At 39.5% G+C, this 19,422-nt stretch overlaps 1 protein-coding gene across 15 annotated transcripts in view; it reads right to left on the reverse strand.

Annotated features, from left to right (window-relative positions):
* The window catches only part of LRCH3 (leucine rich repeats and calponin homology domain containing 3), a 67,833-nt gene that overhangs the window by 20,393 nt on the left and 28,018 nt on the right, over nt 1–19,422 (reverse strand). For 13 of the 15 annotated variants that reach the window (XM_069865091.1, XM_069865094.1, XM_069865084.1 and 10 more), the window contains exons 3-13: nt 19,235–19,361; nt 18,362–18,467; nt 18,054–18,190; nt 15,373–15,482; nt 10,924–11,017; nt 9,903–10,023; nt 7,287–7,435; nt 4,726–4,802; nt 2,629–2,674; nt 2,355–2,495; nt 1,046–1,093 (exon numbers count right to left, since the gene is read on the reverse strand). In XM_069865091.1, coding sequence (XP_069721192.1) covers nt 1,046–1,093; nt 2,355–2,495; nt 2,629–2,674; nt 4,726–4,802; nt 7,287–7,435; nt 9,903–10,023; nt 10,924–11,017; nt 15,373–15,482; nt 18,054–18,190; nt 18,362–18,467; nt 19,235–19,361 — 1,156 coding nt within the window. Of the gene's footprint in view, nt 1–1,045; nt 1,094–2,354; nt 2,496–2,628; nt 2,675–3,109; nt 3,206–4,725; nt 4,803–7,286; nt 7,436–9,902; nt 10,024–10,923; nt 11,018–15,372; nt 15,483–18,053; nt 18,191–18,361; nt 18,468–19,234; nt 19,362–19,422 lie in introns of all 15 variants that reach the window. The other 2 variants (XM_069865098.1, XM_069865086.1) reach the window with 2 other exon arrangements.

Genomic DNA, 19,422 nt, shown 5'->3' on the forward strand with positions numbered 1-19,422 from the left:
AAATTTTGGACCATGGTGCTGCTTCTTTATAGCATTGTGAGGCTTCTTTTAAAAACCCATAAAATATACGTAACTCTGCAGGAAAACAGAGCCACATGACCCATGAGTTAAAGTGTATTCACATTACTTAAGGAATCAATTATTCTGCTTTCTGCGTTGTCTCAAGCAAATACAGACAGCTATGTATTCACAGCTCTTACTATGGTAGAACAAAGGACCCTTTAAAAGAATAAATTAAGAACAGAAGAACATTGAGAAGGAAAAGGAGCAAAACCTATTTCATTTACCCCATGTTTCAGTAATTCTCTAACAAAAAAGAGTTAGTTGGAAAATGCTGCTAAAGAAGTATTTATATTCATTATATTATTAAAAGTTTTGATCTGATTAACACTGCCAAGTGAATTATCTTCCCCTGGAGGAAACTGGGGATGTTGAGCAGTGGAAGAGCTATTACTATGCAGAAATCTGATGTAGAGAGTGAACAGATGTCATTGGCTTGGCTCTGTATATTCTACAAGACTGAGCCTTGTATGATTTGTGTTCCCTGCTGACTTACTGGTTTTGATTACAGAACTACATTAGAATAAAACTTTAAAAAAATTATGTATTGCTTTTTCTGATAGCCTCCTAAATTCTAATGCTTAATCTTTCTTGGACAGCTGGTGATCCACTGGGAGAAAACAAATCAACAAAGGATGACTGGAACACAGTAACCTGTCTGAATCATCCCCTTAGAAAGTAAACTGTGCTGTTCACGAGGAGCATCTTAAAATTGAATATAAAATACATTTGCTATACAGAACATAGAAACATACAAGAAACAATAAAAATAACACATGCGGACATGCAATCTATATGAACTGAAGAAAATATTAGACTGGTCCCACAAGCAAAATAAACAACCCAAGGCTTAGTAATGAGTGTGGAAAAACTATACTATAATCCAGTCCTGAAAAAATCACCACAATCTGGAAAATATCTCTGGTGGAGAGTGCTAAGAATTCAGGTGCTAATATCCCTAGTAATACTCTTATTGGACTCTTACCTCACTATCCAGAGGACTTTGTTTCTGAGGACTTGAGGATGCTTTTTGCTGTAGAGAAAAATGGAAAAAAGAAAGACCAATTTAAAAGAATGTGACAGAGAAACAAAAGCTCCAAACAAACTAGTATAATTTAGACTTGTTTTAAAACATAAGAAGCCTCTGTTTTAAATAAAACATGCATTGAGAAAATTGCAAGTTTACACCGAGCTGAAGATTTGGATACTATTAGTAAAAAAACCCAGCTTTATTCCATATGAAAACAAAAAACATAAATAGTTTTTGCATACTAGAGATGCATAATAAACCCAAAATATAACCCAAGGGAGTTATTTAATTGCTGAGAATAAAATGCTCATGAATAACAAAGGCAATCAAGAAAAAAATACAACCAAACCCCAGAAGGCTCATCAATGAACAAAATGCATTCTAAATATTGAAAGTCTTTAACTGAAAGACTGAGTTGAATCTTTAATAAAACCAGCTTTTCTACAAAACATCAGCAGGGGCCTGAGATTAGTTCATGCTAATGAAAAGCCTATGTTCAGGCAGCTAAAAATCATTTTCTAAACTAACTTTATACATTACATAAATGCAATAAAATATTCTTTCCCCCTCTGCAGACCACCCTGAGCCTGAACTATTAGCTGTAGCATTTCTTAAATTTGTGGCAGTGATATTTGGGTAGGTGGCCAGAGCCACAACAACACTAAAATAAATTTAAGTCAACTAGCATATAAGCACGTTTGTATGTTAAGCACCAGAGTACTTCATATTGACTACAGTGAAAGAGAAAGTAAAGATGTGGTGTCCACAGAGTATCTGATGAACCATAAATCTGCACTTGTGCTTTACCTGGAGGTAACTTATTTACGCATCATAAAACATCAAAATAGATAAGGCAACATTATCTTCTTGTGTTTACGACTGCTTTTCTTCTCTCCCGGTTTGTATTCAAACTTAAATTGCCTCTATGCCTTCTCAAATAAGACCCTTTCTTTCTTCTACCAGCCCTGTCACATCCATGCAAATGAAAAATTGACAGAACGAGGCAGACTATGTAAAACCAGAATTCTTTGCAATAATCATATTTTGGGTAAATCTCTTCCATCTTCCTCCCCAGTTCTAGTTTTGTCTATGTGAAGCTACAGCACCAACACCGAATGGACTTAAATGCTATTTCTCCATTTTCTTTATAAAGTGCCACGCATGCCCCAGAGTGTAACATACAAGTATTAACTATCCTGGCAATTAATTTTCCTTAAGGAATTTGGAAAAGATAAACTATCACGTAGATACTAATAGGAAGTACCTTAACAAAGTCAAGGACAGCTTCCCTCTGAATCTGTTTTGTTCTCATCCTCTCCTCCTCGTACTGAAGCGCTGCAAGCTGGGCCTCCCGGCGGGTACGCTCTACGTGCCTGCGGTACAGCTCGGGATCTGTGTTAGGCACCTGGAACAAAACAGTGCACTAGGCTGTTTACTACATGGGGTAAAACAAATGGATTACGGTCCACGTCTTACAGCTAACATCGGTTGGAATCATCTCATCCAAAAGAATAAAATAGTAGAATTCAATGCGTTACCTGACTGTGGTGACTTGATAGAAAGTGAGGTGAATCAGCCGGGGGTCTGACAAATGGAAAAACAAAGAGTAAGTACACTTTTCATCTTAAATAAAAACAAATGCTCATGAGATGTCAGTGACACACAAGTATCTCATCAAATCAGATGAATAACTGTTTAGTAAGCAAAGCTGTTAAACCAACTGCTGTGATGACAATTTGACTCATTGTGCATGACAGATTTTGCACAGTCATTTCTATCTTTTCTCCTGAATTGTGGTAATATTTTTCTACAGCTCAAAATGTACCAACAGGATCATACATTTGGCCTACTACATTGGATATTTGGTACTTCATACCAGTTCTCTAAGAGCTGGTTAAGTAACCAATCCAGGAACTTTTGGGATGATCCTCATTTAGAGGAACAACTTTTTACTATGGTTATTGGAGGGCGGTGGGGAATAAAATTAATCCATAGAAACTATGCATTTATTTTCCCTACCTCTCTGTCCTGCCCACATAACTCCTTAGTACTTGGTGATGCTCTATGTCCTGCATCAAATTTAGAGTTTCAGATCCTTGTAATTCATCAGTACCCCTGCAGGTAAACACCATGTGGAATGGGGATTGGCCAGTGATGCATATAAACCACTGTCAGATTAATTTTTCTCTAGATTACAGCTGGTTTTCTAGGAGTAATTGCCTTGACAATTAGCTTCAGGTAACCACTACTGCAGTTCATAATTTAATAAACGTAACTTGCTTAATTAACAATGATTTCAAAATACACAGAGATGAAATCTCTCTTTTAAGATTATATTATGGTTACTGTAGGACTCACTCTGCTCTGGAAAGAACAGAATTGGTTTTAAACATTAGCACCCTCTGATATTTTCAGAAACAAATCTGCTCACTTCACCAACCTAGTGATGACTTTCTACTGTCAGTGACACAAGCCAGTAAAATCACAAGGTAAACGATAACCGATCTCTCTTATCCATCAGACCAAGAACAAAAGAGATATTTTGCTAGAAGGCAGCTGCTAGCACTGAAACAATTCCCAAAGTCCACAGTCTACAGTGTGTTCCCTACCATATTGCTGACTAGAAAGAAAGGTGATGGAAATTGAGTAGCTTACTCTTGACAGCCTGAACCCTGCAACCTTCACCCCAGGGCAACAATGAAACTGAGGCACTTCCAACACATTTCCAAACAAGTCAGTCTTGCTGCCTGTGTGCAGCCATCACCTATTCTGCATGGAAAAGCTTAAGACGTGTAAGACCCACATCCTACAGGTCTCTTCTGTGACTTAAATTAGCACCAATGCACACGGCAGAGCCAAATGCTGCTGTGAATGGACAGGACCAGGTCCAACTGAGTGCCAAGAGGTGTATTTGGACCAGAGTACACACAGTTTTGTTGCATCAGGAATACACACAGGCCATCCAGAGGCAAAAACTGAATTTACTGACCTCGATCAACTAATGTAAGTACTCTGGAGACAAAGTCTGCATTACATTACTCTAAGAGTTTTAAATGGCTCCAGCACGCCGAAGGGAAAAAGGAGGCTGCCTGCCAAGGCATTTGCACAGAATTACTGCGGAAGCGGTTCACAGCTTGTGGTTGCCACAAATGAAATATTTGCCTAATACAAGCTTAAAATACAAAAAATTACTCATTGTCACATGGCTGCTTTTACACAGTTTTGAAGGCAAAAGCGTTACGACCTGTTTTCAGTACCTCATGAAGAATTTCATTCTGCTGCAGCATAATATGGATAAGCTACAATTCAACACAATTAAGTCAACTATTGAATCAAAGCACAAACCAAATCATGGAGAGCAGATATCTGCTTAAAAATATACACTTCAATATGGCAGAATTCTTTAACCAACTGATTTAGAGTCAAGCACTGGCCTAGAACAGCCAAGCCTTTTGGTCACTGCTATGACTGGAATACAAATTCCTAATCTGGAGCAATAATTTATAAGCAAAGCACCATGCACATTCTGGTGAAGAAACAGAAAAGAGCATCATTTTTGAAACACCTTCAGTAAATATGTGTTCTGCATTACCGTGAAATGGGATAAAATTACTGTTACCACACATTCTTCTTACCTGTTTTGATGTAAATATCGTTTTGTATCCTCTGTTCTCTGAAATTCTTTGATGGATGCAGGCTTCACTGGCGACCCCTACACAAAATTACACAGAAGATGAAGCTAGCAACTTTTGAGAAAACTGTAGCTTAATGTCAAAGAACCTCTTTGTAAAGCAACATATGTAACTCCAGGCATTCAAAGTACCTGACAAAGAACCACAAAACACAATTCAGGGATCTTAATTTGCAAGGAGGCAAACTCACTTTTATTTTTCCCTCCAATTTAAATAAATGTTAGTTTCAAGATTAAATGTGCCTACTGACAAATATAAGAGTTTAAAAACTTCAACTATTAAGAATCATGCAGGCAAGTACATGTAGGTAAAAAATAATTAATGTAACATAGAAGAAATGTAGAGTTAAGCTCCAAAGAATACAGCAATGCAGTCTGGATTCTCAGAAATACAGAATACAATAGGTGACAGCTTTTTATGATACCCTAAAGACTGGTCACAGAGGGTCTAAGAAAGCAAAACGTGGGGTGAATGAGAACACCTTAGGCTTAATTTGAGCTATGAAAATATTTATCCCATTTGGAACAGAGACATACTGCCTCTGGTGTTATTGTAAAACTTTTACTGACACCCATTAATGTAGGAAAATAGAAATTCTCAAGATTAACTTGTCCATTTTCACTCATGCCCGTATGCATTTTGCTATATGGCATAGTCAGTCTTCCGAAGCAGCAGCATATTTTAGATCATCTTTTTAGAGAAACTATGGCTTTAGTTAATAGCAAATAGTTTAATTTTTATGAATTTTTTTAATCCCTACAAACAGAATTTTTATGTTGATCAATGCTTTTTCAATATCTACAGCAAAGAATCCTTGGGCTGCGTTGCTAGTTGTTGCCTTTGCTGAGTTCTGCTCTTCTGTCTACGCTTTTAAGTGGTAACCACTTTTGTGATGTGATACTGAATTTGAGATCTGCAACATGAAAGCACTTCTCAGTGTCACTGATTTTAAACACAGCAAATAGCCATAGAAAGTGGACAAAATTGGGATCAGCCTCCTACATGAATGCTAAAGATCCACATTTTCTTTCTTTCTTTCTCCAAAATGCAGGTACCTTTCTGCTTCAAATCACACCAGACTTTGAAAGGACACATTTGTACTGCAGCGTAACAGGTACTGTTGAAGCATATAAAAGATTTTCTCTGACAGGTTATTCATACAGTAGCCACAGGGAGCCACTGAGCTGTGCAGCTGTGTACACAGGTTCTAAGACTGACAGAACACAGAACAAAACACTATGTGGCTGAAAATCTTTTTTGTAGGGTTGATTTCTAAGGACACTCTCCAAAAATGTACCACCCAAATCCCTTAATGGGGAACAGTTTTCTCCATGTGTTCACAGCATTGGCTGCTACAACTGGAACAAAGACACCTTCCAGTTTTGTCAATTCAGGCACTTTCAGAGCAGCTCCAGTGAATTTTATTAAAGTGCACGCTAATCCTCACGGAGTGAGAAAGCAATGAAATGATGTAAGCTAAAGAAAAGTGTCTTAGTAACTTTACTGAAACACTGCCCTTCTCTGTATCAAGACATCACTTGGACACAGTAAACAATCAACAAAAGAAGCTATTATTAGGACAGTGTATGCCAACGTTGCCCTTTGTTTGTTTGTTTACTATGATTTTTCTTTTTTTTCTGTGAGAGAAAACAGGGCAACATCCAGAGTTACTCCAACCTATTTCTAGACACCTGTAAAAAGCTGTCCAGAGAACTTTCTAACCTGTCTAGCTATAATTTTACTTATTCATTCAGCTGTGTACTTTTACTGACTAAGAACAGTTTCATGCCAGATTTATCTGAAACTACAGATGGCATTTCTTGTTCAGAAAGGTGACTATATACATATCCAGGGCTGCACCTGTGGATTCAGAACCTTGCTCAACACAGAGAGACAGAAATAGTTCTCTGCAAATCATAAGCTTTGTGAAAAGTCTAAATATTTAAGTTAGTCTAAACTTAAATAGGATGCTCAAAATATTGAATTCATGGCAAATCACTTACATTCAACATGAACAGCCAAATTAATTGAGTTGCAAAGTTCCTGTACTAATACTTCGTGCTGATAACAATCAACATTTTTCCCTCGAGAAAGTCAACATGCATTCGGTACTAAGTAAAGGTTAACCACTGTCTTGATATCACCAATTGCCAGTTGGAAGCATCCACTTCAGAGTTTTTTGAAGACAGCACTCCTTTCTAAAAACCATTTACTTCACATAAGCCTAAAGCACAAGCTTGCAAGAACCCACATGACAAGAAAAAAACATGGCTGCTTTACACTTATTCTGTGTATCCCAAGGGGTACTTGGAAGCAACCTAACACTCCAGCTCTGACCCTCCACAAAGCACAAAGCAGTGTTCTTCCCCCAGGTCAGACCTGACTTTCTAAATAAGCAAATAAATAAAGCCACAGAGAAAACTTTTGAGGATAAGCAGCACTAATATAATCACAAAAGCTTTCCTGGAGTGTATAGATTTAATGAATCTAAGTAAAAGCACCACCTCATTAGAGATTCTCCGCTGGTCAATATATGCCATGAATTGCGAGCTGAGGCTGTCTGAGTCCATGCACTTGGGTTGCCTCACCTCTTCCTCCTCCTCTTCTGTGGTGCAGCTATCGATATAGTCGATCTGATCAAGATCATGTTCCACTTGACATACATACACAAAGAAAATATCCATAATTAGATAACCAACACGAGAGGAAAAAAACGAACAAAAAACAATGTGGGGAACTAAGGCCCCAGTGTTGTTCTTCTGTCTGGGAAAGCTCAGCCTAAAAGCTCTTGGATTTTGCCAGGCCCACTAACATTTGTTAAACATCAAATTTTGAAATTACAAAATTTACGCTTTTTTAGAAAGTAATGAACAACACAGATCAAGCATGCAGTTTTACACTGCTGGCCACAGATACTTTTGCAGTGACTGAAAAAGTAAAGTAAATACAGTGATTTTTTTTTCAATACCGCAAAGGAGCTATCAAAATCTGTCAGCTCACACCAAGACTGTGCAATTTTGTGTGTGCATTTTGAATAATTTCTCTTGGTTTCTCCTGTCATAAAAATTATACAGATGTGACAGTTCTGTTTTACTACTACAATGATGAAACAGAGGGCATCATGTCTAAGTTATCTGGATGCAAATTGGATAAATATAAAAAGTGCATGTGGAAATAATGAAGGACAGTATAGAAAGCAACAAAACCCCTCTAAAACAATATAAAGCATCTGCAGTTTTATTTTAAAAAGAGGAAGAAAAAAAAAGAAATTAGGACCCACTGAAATGAGAGCAAGGAACAGCACAGTCTGGCTAGTATTGATCTTCCCTTGTGTAGACGATATAATGTATGGCAATTTTTTAACTTGGTCAGTAATTTTGCACATTGAGAATCATGACAGTGAGCAAACTGCCCTGGTGAAAAATATGGTGCTGGGGATGCTGGGTAAACCATAATCTCCCTTTCTGAGCACTGGAGCTTTCTTTTTCTTAGAACTCTCCCCAGACTTACTCCAGACTCTCTTGTAGACATTCTTTTTCTACTCCCCCGCCCCTTTCCTGCTTGTCTAAAACAGGCTTCTCTTTGCCTCACCACACAGTCTAGCAACTGCCAAAGCCACCTCCTCTGCTACTACAACCATCCAAAAAAGCATTCCTATACACTCTGGCTTCATTCAATCTCCATCTTAGTTTCAAATCTTAAAAAAATCCTCAACAAAACAGAAAAACACCCTTCCTTCTAGGCTTTCTTATTAAACTTAAATAGTAATAATACTACAGTAGAAAGTGAGAGACATTCATATCTGTGTTAGGGACACAAAATTGGAAAGGATCTCCTGGATTGCTGACAGCCATGTGCTATGACTTATGCCCCTCTCAGATACTCCTACACACAAACTCACTGTGCTCCATCTTAAGATTAGTGAGGCATTTCAAAATTCCTGGTGTACAAAACCCAAAGAACAAAATAAAGTTCTTTAAGGTGGAGCCGGCAGCACTGCCTCTTATTAAGGCTGCCCACAGCTTCCCATAACACCATCTTCAAACTTTGCCAGAATTTAACAGTTTGAACTGAATTTTTGTCTGTTTATGTGAGTCAACCAAGAAGTTCCAGACATTTCTAGAAGGTGGCAAAGAAAACAGAACACTGTGACAGGGAAGAGTGAGCCCAAGAAAAGAAGACAGCAAAAGATGAAGAGGGTGATAAGGAGGGAAGAAGGAAGAAAAGGTTGGAGTTGTGCCTGTAAGATTAAAACTAGCTGGGAAGAGTGACACACTCAGATAGGGAATATGAACTAGAGCCATTAGGGAAAATTGAGAACAGGGAGCAACTGACAAGGAAGAAAAATTAATCAAAGTATATGGGCATGAAATCTAATAATCAGTTGTGTAAAAAAATGGAGAAGAGGGAACGACTGAAATAATACACCTGGAAAAATGATAAAATCGAGACAAACAAGAGTAGGGCTGAACTGTGAGCCAGTTGTGGTGGCAGATTATGGGAAGTTGAAATTAAGGACTGCAAAGATCAAGAAACATGGGAAGCAGGCACTACCACTTCTTGACCAAATATGCAGGTGCTGCTGTAAGACTGCAGGACAACAAACTGAGCAAGTGCAAAAAAGCAATGTCACCCACAAACACCAGTCCCTTCTCGGTGGCTTATATGTTTGGATTAAAACTCAAAACTACTGAATGAGGCACTTTTGCTACTTGGAAATAAGACAAAACTGCTCATCCCATTCTGACAGCAGCCAGCGCAGAGCACTGACAATTTCCTACTGCTGTATATTTTCTCCAATAGCATATGCAGCATAACTCCATGCACTGAAATCCAAGATTCCAAAATATATTTTGAAGCATTTGGAGACTTTGACACAGCACATATGCAGAAGCTGACAATGTTTCCCAGATAATCCTGACTTTGATGCTACTTGATTTTGCCTTGCTACATCATTAATATAACAGTGTTTTTACACTGTTTACACAACTGTGTTTTTGTGTAATTTCACCCAGACCTTTATCTTTCCCCTCTTTAAACAATCTATTTATAGCAAATATAATATATATAGCAAACTTTAACAACGATGAAAATAAATATTGTTGAAGACCACTATTTACCTCCACCATTGGTTATGATGGTGCTCCCTCTGTTTTCTTGATACTGACTTTCTCTTCTCAGTCTCTGTTCCTTAGTGATTTCTGCTACACGTAAAGGGAGATCTGAGAACTCATCTGTTGGCTTTAGAAAACAAACAATGAAGTCAAGAAACATTTCTCCTTGGAAACATTATCTTGTAAGCTATGACCTTGATTGATTTGTGGTTTTACTTCAGCTGTCCCGTTCTGCTCCTACAAAACACTAACTAAAAAAAAGCTATACAGCATTGTTTTTAAAAAACATATATTTAAGCTTTCTTAAAAAATTAGCTTGTCTTTCCTTTTGCTCTGCACTACCTGAAAGTGCTTGAAAACATCCCAAGATGGAAATTCTTAGAACCCTCTCAAAAATCAAGCTAGGACTGCAAGCAGAAAAAGCAAACTAGAAACTGCAAGCAACTAGAAAAGGCAGTAGCCAAAACCTCAAGTGTTTCATATGAACAGGTCTTGGCTACTGCCTTTTCTAGTTGTCCCAAGAGGAAGAGGGAGCTTCTTCCTTGGAAGAGTAATTGACAGTCTCCTTGCTAAGAGACCTCATGTTCCTGCTTCTAAATGGCAGACAGATTTTGTTTTTAATATTTGAAACACTGCAGAGATAGAAGATGAAATCTCTATCTTATTTTGAAGCTTAATTTTCATGCTTAGATTTATTTTATTGAAATAACTACTCATAAGTAATTGTAGTTGACACAACGTTGTAATACGATAGTTATGAGCTTTTTTGAAAACCTCTTTTTTCTCATCTTTTATGCTCCAGTAAATTATTCTGCCAAGCAGTCTTTTATACATTTCTCTCATTATTTCTAACTTTGTGTCCATCCCATATTGTATCCTCCGATAAAACAACAAATAATTTTGGCTCAAGGCAACCTGCATGCTAGACTATACATGCCATCCACTGAACATGCTTCCAGACCTGTACTCGTTAGTTCTCTTTTGCGTACAATACCGCAGTCAAGAAAAATAAAGCTGCAACACTTACTTCATTTCCTGACCATCTTTTGTCTCCACTGTCCACACTATTGAAACCAGAATCAAGTGCTCCATACGGCCGTCCAGAGTAAAGTTCCTCATGGCTGTCAAACATACAGTTTTAGTTACTGTAATATAAACACCATCAAAAGCTTCTCAGATATTACAGAACAAAAGCAGAATAAGCCACCAAGCACAGTTGCAGTGTGTTCGCAAGCTCAGCGTAGTAGAAAGCATCGCACTGCATTGGCCACATAGAGCGAGAGACGTGCTTGCAACTACAACCACACTTGTCACTCATCTGTCCACCTGCCACTGCCTCGTGTTTCAGAGCTCATCTGATACAAAGGATATATCCACAGTTCAAATATTTCCCAAGTAGGTTATGACAAAAGAGACCATTTTGCAGTTTTCTATTTCACTGTTAAACAAATCAAACTTTCACTTTCCACTACTCATTCGTTTTGGTTGAAAAACAGTCTCTCAAACTTTTTTGTAAATAAGCATAAGCCCATAAAAAATTATTAAAAATACAGAATATACTGCTTCTACGCAACAGTACACACAATGAGTAACATCAATATATAATCTTCTGTACCATCACCCACCTAAGAAGCTGTGCAGTAAGCTGGATAGGACTTCAAATACTCCAGAATAGAGTAAATATCGAAGTAAAGTTTTCAATTACAGAGCCTGACTTCATCAAGACCTGTCTAGACAAAGGCATCAGACATGCGCCTAGTGTTACAATACACATAACTGAACAGCCATGCAGTTCTTCTCTACATTTCTGGGCTTAGAAACTACGTAATCCAGCAGTACAGCCATCACAGATGTCAAGTCTGGCAACTGCTGCAGATAGCTACAGCAGAAGAGACAATGGGACTTGTCTGATCCACTGCAGATGCCATTTCACAATGGCTCGACTGTCCCACTGGCACTTGATGCTCCTGGGAGAACTGCAGCAGTAATTACTACATAATACACAAGGAAGAACGAATTTGAGGAAGCTAACTGCTTCACCCATCATAACTAAATTGCAGGTCATTTCCTCACTGGCATTGCTCTCAAGTTGTTGCTCACTCTCGAAATCCTTCCATGCAACACTTATTTTCAAATTACTTATTATTATTGTATCACCATATCTCTCCATGGGACTTTGTACAACATGGACAGACTGTTATTCTGGGCTATTTTCATTTTCATATAGACATAAAACATCAAAAAAGGAAGAGGAGGAATGGAGGGCTACAGGTGAGCAATGTTAGGCTATACATCTGCTTCCCTGCAGATGTTCACCAAAAGACAAGCTTTTGTACTGGCATGGAGTTTTGATTAACTCAAAAGAGTTCCACTATTATGGCCCTGTATTTGAACAGAAAGATCATCTACATAATAAACCCCTGGAAAGAAAAAACCCCAACTCCCTTCTTTGGGGTGGGGAAGACAAAAGAATGACTACAAAATCACCTAGTGCAGTTAAAACTATTAAATTGAATCACTAACAATAGACCCATACTTATGCTAACAGTCCACAGTACTTAAATATGGGATTTAAAACATAGGCCAGAGAAAAGAAAAATCCGTCTGCAGTATAAATCTATTTTAAATGCATCAATATTTTCAGAATCTCCTGAGAACCCTGCTGTAAGCTGATAACTTATTGCGAATTGGTAAGAATCAAAAAGATTATCTGGCTACATCTCAAAAGCGGGGAAATACTTTGACACAAATTTTCTACTTTTAGCCTTCCTTTTCAACTAGTGATTTTGAAAAGCTATACCTCCAACACTAAGGTTATATGGAAGCTCAAAAATTCATAATCACTGTTCCCAGGACTCCTCCTTTTTAACATGAAAGCTGCTTTCTGTGCCCCCAACTCTCACATACAAAACCAGCTACCAAATGCTGCAGACTTTACACATTTATAGTTGTATGATTATACGCAGCCATCCTGAAGTCAGTTGAGACTTAGAGTAAATGATCCAAAGGCTGGAGCCTCTCCCATAAGAGGACAGGCTGAGAGAGTTGGGCTTGTTTAGCCTAGAGAAGAGAAGGCTCTGGGGAGACCTTAAAGCAGTGTTCCAGTACTTCAGGGGGGCGCTAAAAGAAAGCTGGGGAGAGGCTCTTTATCAGGGAGCACAGGGATAGGATGAGGGGGAACGGTTTTAAGCTGAAAGAGGGGAGATTTAAATGAGATATTAGGAAGAATTTTTTTAATGTGAGTGTGGTGAGGCAGTGGAACAGGTTGCCCAGAGAAGCTGTGGATGCCCCAGCCCTAGAGGTGTTAAAGGCCTGGCTGGATGGGGCTCTGAGCAACCTGATCCAGTGGGAGTTGTCCCTGCCCGTGGCAGGGCAGTTGGAACTGGACGATCATTAAGGTCCCTTCCAACCCAAATTATTCTATGATTTTTATTCCTCTCTGACCAACAAGCAACAAAGAACAACATCTGGGCATTTGAACAGATCAGAGAATTTTGGGGCAACTACAACTTACCCTTGAATCTATGTAAAGCTTGAAATCAAAGGATGAGAAGCTTAATGCCTGGTAAGGCTAGTAGCCAAAGGAAACACAGTACCTGACAACATCTCAAAGCCACAGCTCCAAAGCAACACTAAACCACTTATTTTTACCTCCTGCAAGAAAGGACAGTTGCCCAAGTGCCAGAGTATCCTCTACACTGGTTCATGCATGAGTACTTTGTATTGTAAACCTTCTGACTCTGGACTATACCAGTTTGCCAAAAGAATTGCTACACAGCTGGGTATTCAGTGTTGCAAATGAGAGACTGGCTGCAGCAGATCAAAGCTTGCTACAAGATATACTTCACAAAGCTTATGTTTAGTAAAGGACTGTGAAGTACAAGATTTCACTCCTGTGAGACAGTTTGATATAATATAACAAGGCTAAAATAAATAATCAGCTGCACTGGGACATCCAACCCATACTTTCTGCCATGTTGTTTCAGAGTATCTTGTTTTACTTGCAATATTAACAATTTTATTATTAAAAACATTTGATAAAGACTGAACTGATGGCATGACTCAAACTTTTTAAAACTTTAAGAATCTCTACCACTCAGTTTCAAACTCTTGACCTCCACAGTATTTCACTTAGCTTACAAGACAAAACAGCAACAAAGTCTAGGTGTACTGGCTGGTACCTTACTTCTGTTGGTTACCTTTGAAGATAACAAACATAAAGCTCTTGCCTGAATATATTAACTATGCTGTAGCTAGGTGCTTTTATTTTTCTCATTCCAAGTTCCAAAAGAATATAACAATTTGGGATCCTCTCTTCCACTGGATCATTCTACCATTTTCTCCCAATAAGCACTCCGATCCCTGGACAGTTCTTCCACCTGCAATACTAAATGCCCTAAACAGCATGGTAACAACAAATAACTACCACTGACCCTTATGTCCTCCTGGGGACGGAAATACAGCTAAAGGAGAGCCAGTGGAAGCTTATTTCATACAGCTGAATCTGGAAGCAACTCTAGAGATAGCATCCTCAACCAGTTCTGCACTTGTTATATAAATAATTTCAAGCTAATATTAAAATATATTAATTCTTCTCATGTCACAAAAGCAATGAATGAAAACTTCCATAGTAATATACAACTACAAACAAGTAGTTACAAGTCAGTTACCACACAGCCTCCTAACTTTTGACTGTTCTGTCAGTCCCTCATGCAAATTTTTCTTCATGAATCTGATTCATGATGATTTATTGTGAAGTCCTCTGCTTTGTGTTTTATCACTGCTAAGACAGTGATACACCCTTTAGCAACTTACTGCTCCACACCTTATTACCATCTTCAAAGATGACTGAGGTGGTTTTTACGTATATTTAGTACATACTTCACTGACTCCCTTTTTTCTATATTGTGTAATAGAAATAAATCTTAACTCCTGCTTTTCTCTAGACAACTTAATTTAGCAGCTGATATGGCTGACTGTTCTAATACTTGTGTGTTAAGCAATAGAGCCAAACCTTGCCAAAAAAAAGTTTACTAATGGGATGGAGATCAGCATTTACACCCACGGCTTTTGTTCAGCTGTTATAAAATTCTGAACAAAAGGTTAAAATTCACAGCAGGGCTATAACTTCAGTAATGACATGGAAAACACAAATAAAACACAAATAACTGAATACACATGTTAAGAACAAGAGCAGCCTCTCTGCACTATGAAAATACAAACACTCTCTTCTTACTGTAAACTCTAACAGTGCCTTTCATACAATACTGCCCAGATTTTCTTCTTAACTTCTCCTCACTTCTTATGTACCTTGTTCGAATGCACCAGGAGATAACACAAAATGTGGTGTTGTGAGGCCACCTCCACCAACGCACTTAGAAAGAACAATGCTTGGATCTATGGTTTTAAAAAGCTCAGGTGACAAAATCTTCCTGAATGTCATCAAAATTAGAAACTCGGATTGTGCCAGACTTACCAAGATCCAAATCCCATGGGTCTCCTATCATAATCAGGCAAGTCTGGAGCTATCTTGCACGCTTCTATGTTCAGGTATTTAAATATGTGAATTTTTCCTTTTATACATATCTTAAAATAAAAAAAAGAAAGAAAACTACTTAAGTATAATTTGACAAAACATTTTCAAAGTAGTTTACAGACATTTAACCTGTAGGTGGGATTAATAAATGAGTGAATTTATATCAACCATTACATCTTTTCTTCTAATCTCAGTGTATTTTCGAGAAATAGCTATACTGGAGCATCGCGGGATGCCCATGACAGACAAATGGAAGCTGCCCTCCAAGTACATCTGGTCTGTATGCAGCTTTGTCAGCTGGATGCTGAAATTTCATCATGCAAACAAGACGTAAGCATTTACAAGTACTAGAATTTATATCCTTGGCATTAGAACTGATGCATCCCACCCCTGCCCAGCTTTGAATGGCAATGGCAGACTGCCAAAGCAAGCTCAAATTTAAAGTGAACAGTGCCAATAACAGCTGTCTTTGCTTTCAAAAGGGAGGCAAAACCCTACTGAAATGACAGGTCTTAGCAAGTGCCTCTCCTGACTCAGAAGCAGCAGCTCACAGTAGAACCTGCAATATTCAAGGGCTTAGATACTCATATTAAAAATCAAATTAGTCAATAACCATATCGCAGGCTCTAACTCAAAGGCCAATTTGAGCACTCAGCCGCAAAGTGAACCTGCACACAGCAGAACTGAGGCTGCAGCTGAAATTTTGACATGAGTGGCACAAAATGAGCCTTGCCTAACAGAGCTTCCCCTCTCGTACATTGAAGGCAGGAAGGTTCAGCTAATATTAGTACCATGCCAACAGTGGAATACACAGTAACAACCCATAGGTGAGACTAGGAATGCAGTAAAGTAAGAGAAGAAAAATGGGTTTTTCAAGTTGTGCTGTGTATTTAACACTTTTAGACAATACTGTTTATTTGAAATCCTCCTGTTCTTAAACAAAGTTTGTAATACAATCATAGAATAACCAAATTGGAAGAGACCCACCGGATCATCGAGTCCAACCATTCCTATCTAACACTAAACCATGTCCCTTAGCACCTTGTCCACCCGTGCCTTAAACCCCTCCAGGGAAGGTGACTCAACCCCCTCCCTGGGCAGCCTCTGCCAGTGCCCAATGACCCTTTCCCTGAAAAATTTCTTTCTAATATCTAGTCTGAACCTCCCTCCCCTGGCAGAGCTTGAGGCCATTCCTCTTGTCCTGTCCCCTGTCACTTGGGAGAAGAGCCCAGCTCCCTCCTCTCCACAACCTCCCCTCAGGTAGCTATAGAGAGAAATGAGGTCTCCCCTCAGCCTCCTCTTCTCCAGGCTAAACACCCCCAGCTCTCTCAGCCGCTCCTCATAAGGCCTGTTCTCCAGCCCCTTCACCAGCTTTGTTGCTCTTCTCTGGACTCGCTCCAGGGCCTCAACATCCTTCTTGTGGTGAGGGGCCCAGAACTGAACACAGGATTCGAGCAGCGGTCTCACCAGTGCCGAGTACAGAGGGAGAAGAACCTCCCTGGACCTGCTGGTCACACCGTTTCTGATCCAAGCCAAGATGCCACTGGCCTTCTTGGCCACCTGGGCCACTGCTGGCTCATGTTCAGTCGGCTGTCAACCAACACTTCCAGGTCCTTCTCCTCCAGGCAGCTTTCTAGACAGACTTCTCCTAGTCTGTAGCACTGCACAAGGTTGTTGTGCCCCAAGTGCAGGACCCGGCATTTGGCCTTGCTAAATCTCATGCCATTGGACTCTGCCCAGCGGTCCAGCCTGTTCAGATCCCTTTGCAGAGCCTCCTGACCCTCCAGCAGATCCACACTTCCACCCAGCTTAGTATCGTCTGCAAACTTGCTAAGGATGCACTCGATGCCTTCATCCAGGTCATTGATAAAGACATTGAACAGGGCTGGACCCAGCACTGAGCCCTGCGGATCCCCACTTGTCACTGGCCTCCAGCTGGATTTCACACCATTTTCCACCACTCTCTGGGCCCGGCCATCCAACCAGTTTTCCATCCAGGAGAGTGTGCGCCTGTCCAGGCCAGAGGCTGACCGTTTCTCACAGCATTCTGCTTGAGAATGTCAAAGGCTTTACTGAAGTCCAGGAAGACACATCCACAGCCCTTCTCTCATCCAGCAGCCGAGTCACTTTGTCATAGAAGGCGATCAGGTTAGTCTGGCAAGACCTGCCTTTCATGAACCCATGTTGACTGGGCCTGATCACCCGGTTCTCTTGCATGTGCTTCTTGATAGCACTCAAGATCACCTGTTCCATGCCTTTCCTTGGCACTGAGGTCACACTGACAGGCCTATAGTTTTCTGGGTCCTCCCTGCGACCCTTCTTGTAGATGGGCACAACCTCAGCCAGCCTCCAGTCCAGTGGAACTTCCCCAGTCTTCCAGGACTGTTGGAAGATGATGGAAAGGAATTTGGCCAGCACATCCGCCAGCTCCTTTGATACCCTTGGGTGAATCCCATCCGGCCCCATAGACTTGTGGGTGTCTAGTTGGGCTAGCAAGGCTCTGACCACCTCCTGCGGGATCATGGGAGCCTCATTATGCTCCTCTAGCTCCTGGGTTTGTACTCACTTTCTTCTGCCCTTTTTAGTTGAACGAGTCACCTGAATTCCTAGCAGCAGTTTACCTGTGCAGGGGGTGACTGGAGAGGGTTGTTCTCTAACATGATGGTCTGCAGATGTCTGAGGTTTCTATAACAAACTGGTATTGTTGTTATTTTATTGCAGGAGAAATCTAATCGAATCAAAGGCAACTCAGCAAGCTCTGGAGATAGAAAATAAACACAATTCATCAGTTTTAAATGCAAGAGCATAAAAATATATTTTACAAACTAATTAAGTACACTGCTTCTGGTTCTCAGGGGAAGAAAAAAGGCACTGGAAATAGAGAAGTACTTGAAGTTTCTGCTATTAGAACTGACAGCCTTCATCTCACCTTCAGGTAAACGCACCAAATTATTTCTTCTGACATTTAGGTCTCGCAAGGATTCCAAATTGCCAATCTGTGGAGGTATTGTCTGTATTTCATTACAGCTCACATCCTACAAAGCAGGAGGAAAGAATAAGTTGGCAGTTCTGACATTACCTGTTAATTACAATATGTAGTCTTTAAGCTAGGGACTGAAAGGAAGAGACATTTATTTTCATAACATCTCAGATCTTTATATTCATTAAATCTCACTTCTGATATGAAGCATTATTCTAATTTTAAATATATGGGGAAATAAAAGCTTTAAAAGATTAAGCAGTCAGATGCAGAAGTTTATTTCAAGTTATCTCATTCAAGTTATGCCATGTTATTTGAGTCAGTGCAACTTTCTACATAAAAGCCTTCTGCCAGAAACAAAGGCACCAACAGCTCTAATTTCATCCAACTTTCCTTTCAAAAATAGGGAGGACTCGTAGTTAAACTGACATGGATCATTTGATCTGCAGTACAAGGCAACTTTTCTCCATGTAATTTTTTTTTTAATCTCAGAGCATTTCAGACTCTTTTCTAACTCCTCTATACAAGGTCAAAGCAGAGTTGGAGATACTAAAGCAGACAGAAAACTTCCTTAGGCTAAGAGCAGATTTAAAGAACTTGCTATTGCATACAAGTGACTGGTTTACAACCACAAAGTTCTCAGCTGAATGAGAAACAGGATATCGATCTTGCACATGCCCACACAGCATCTTAATGGCTGCATTATTTTGATCAGTTTAAAAAAACCTGTTATTTCTTCTGAAGAACCTCTGAATCTATTAAACCCATCAAATAAAAACTAAAGACTGTACAGTAAAAGTTAAAAAGTAACGGTATACTCACAAGCTCTGTCAGCTGTCTGAGCTGTCCAATTTCTTCAGGTATTGAAACCAACTTATTATTACTTGCTATCAAAACCTTTAGTGGCAGACTACAGAGGTGCACTGGCAATGTGGAAAGCTGGTTTCGACTTTTTGGACAGAAAGAAAACAATTATCGGAACTCCAAAGAGACAACACCTCACGTCTTAA

This window comes from Phaenicophaeus curvirostris, chromosome 10 (genome assembly GCF_032191515.1).
Source record: "Phaenicophaeus curvirostris isolate KB17595 chromosome 10, BPBGC_Pcur_1.0, whole genome shotgun sequence".
Lineage (NCBI taxonomy): Eukaryota > Metazoa > Chordata > Aves > Cuculiformes > Cuculidae > Phaenicophaeus > Phaenicophaeus curvirostris.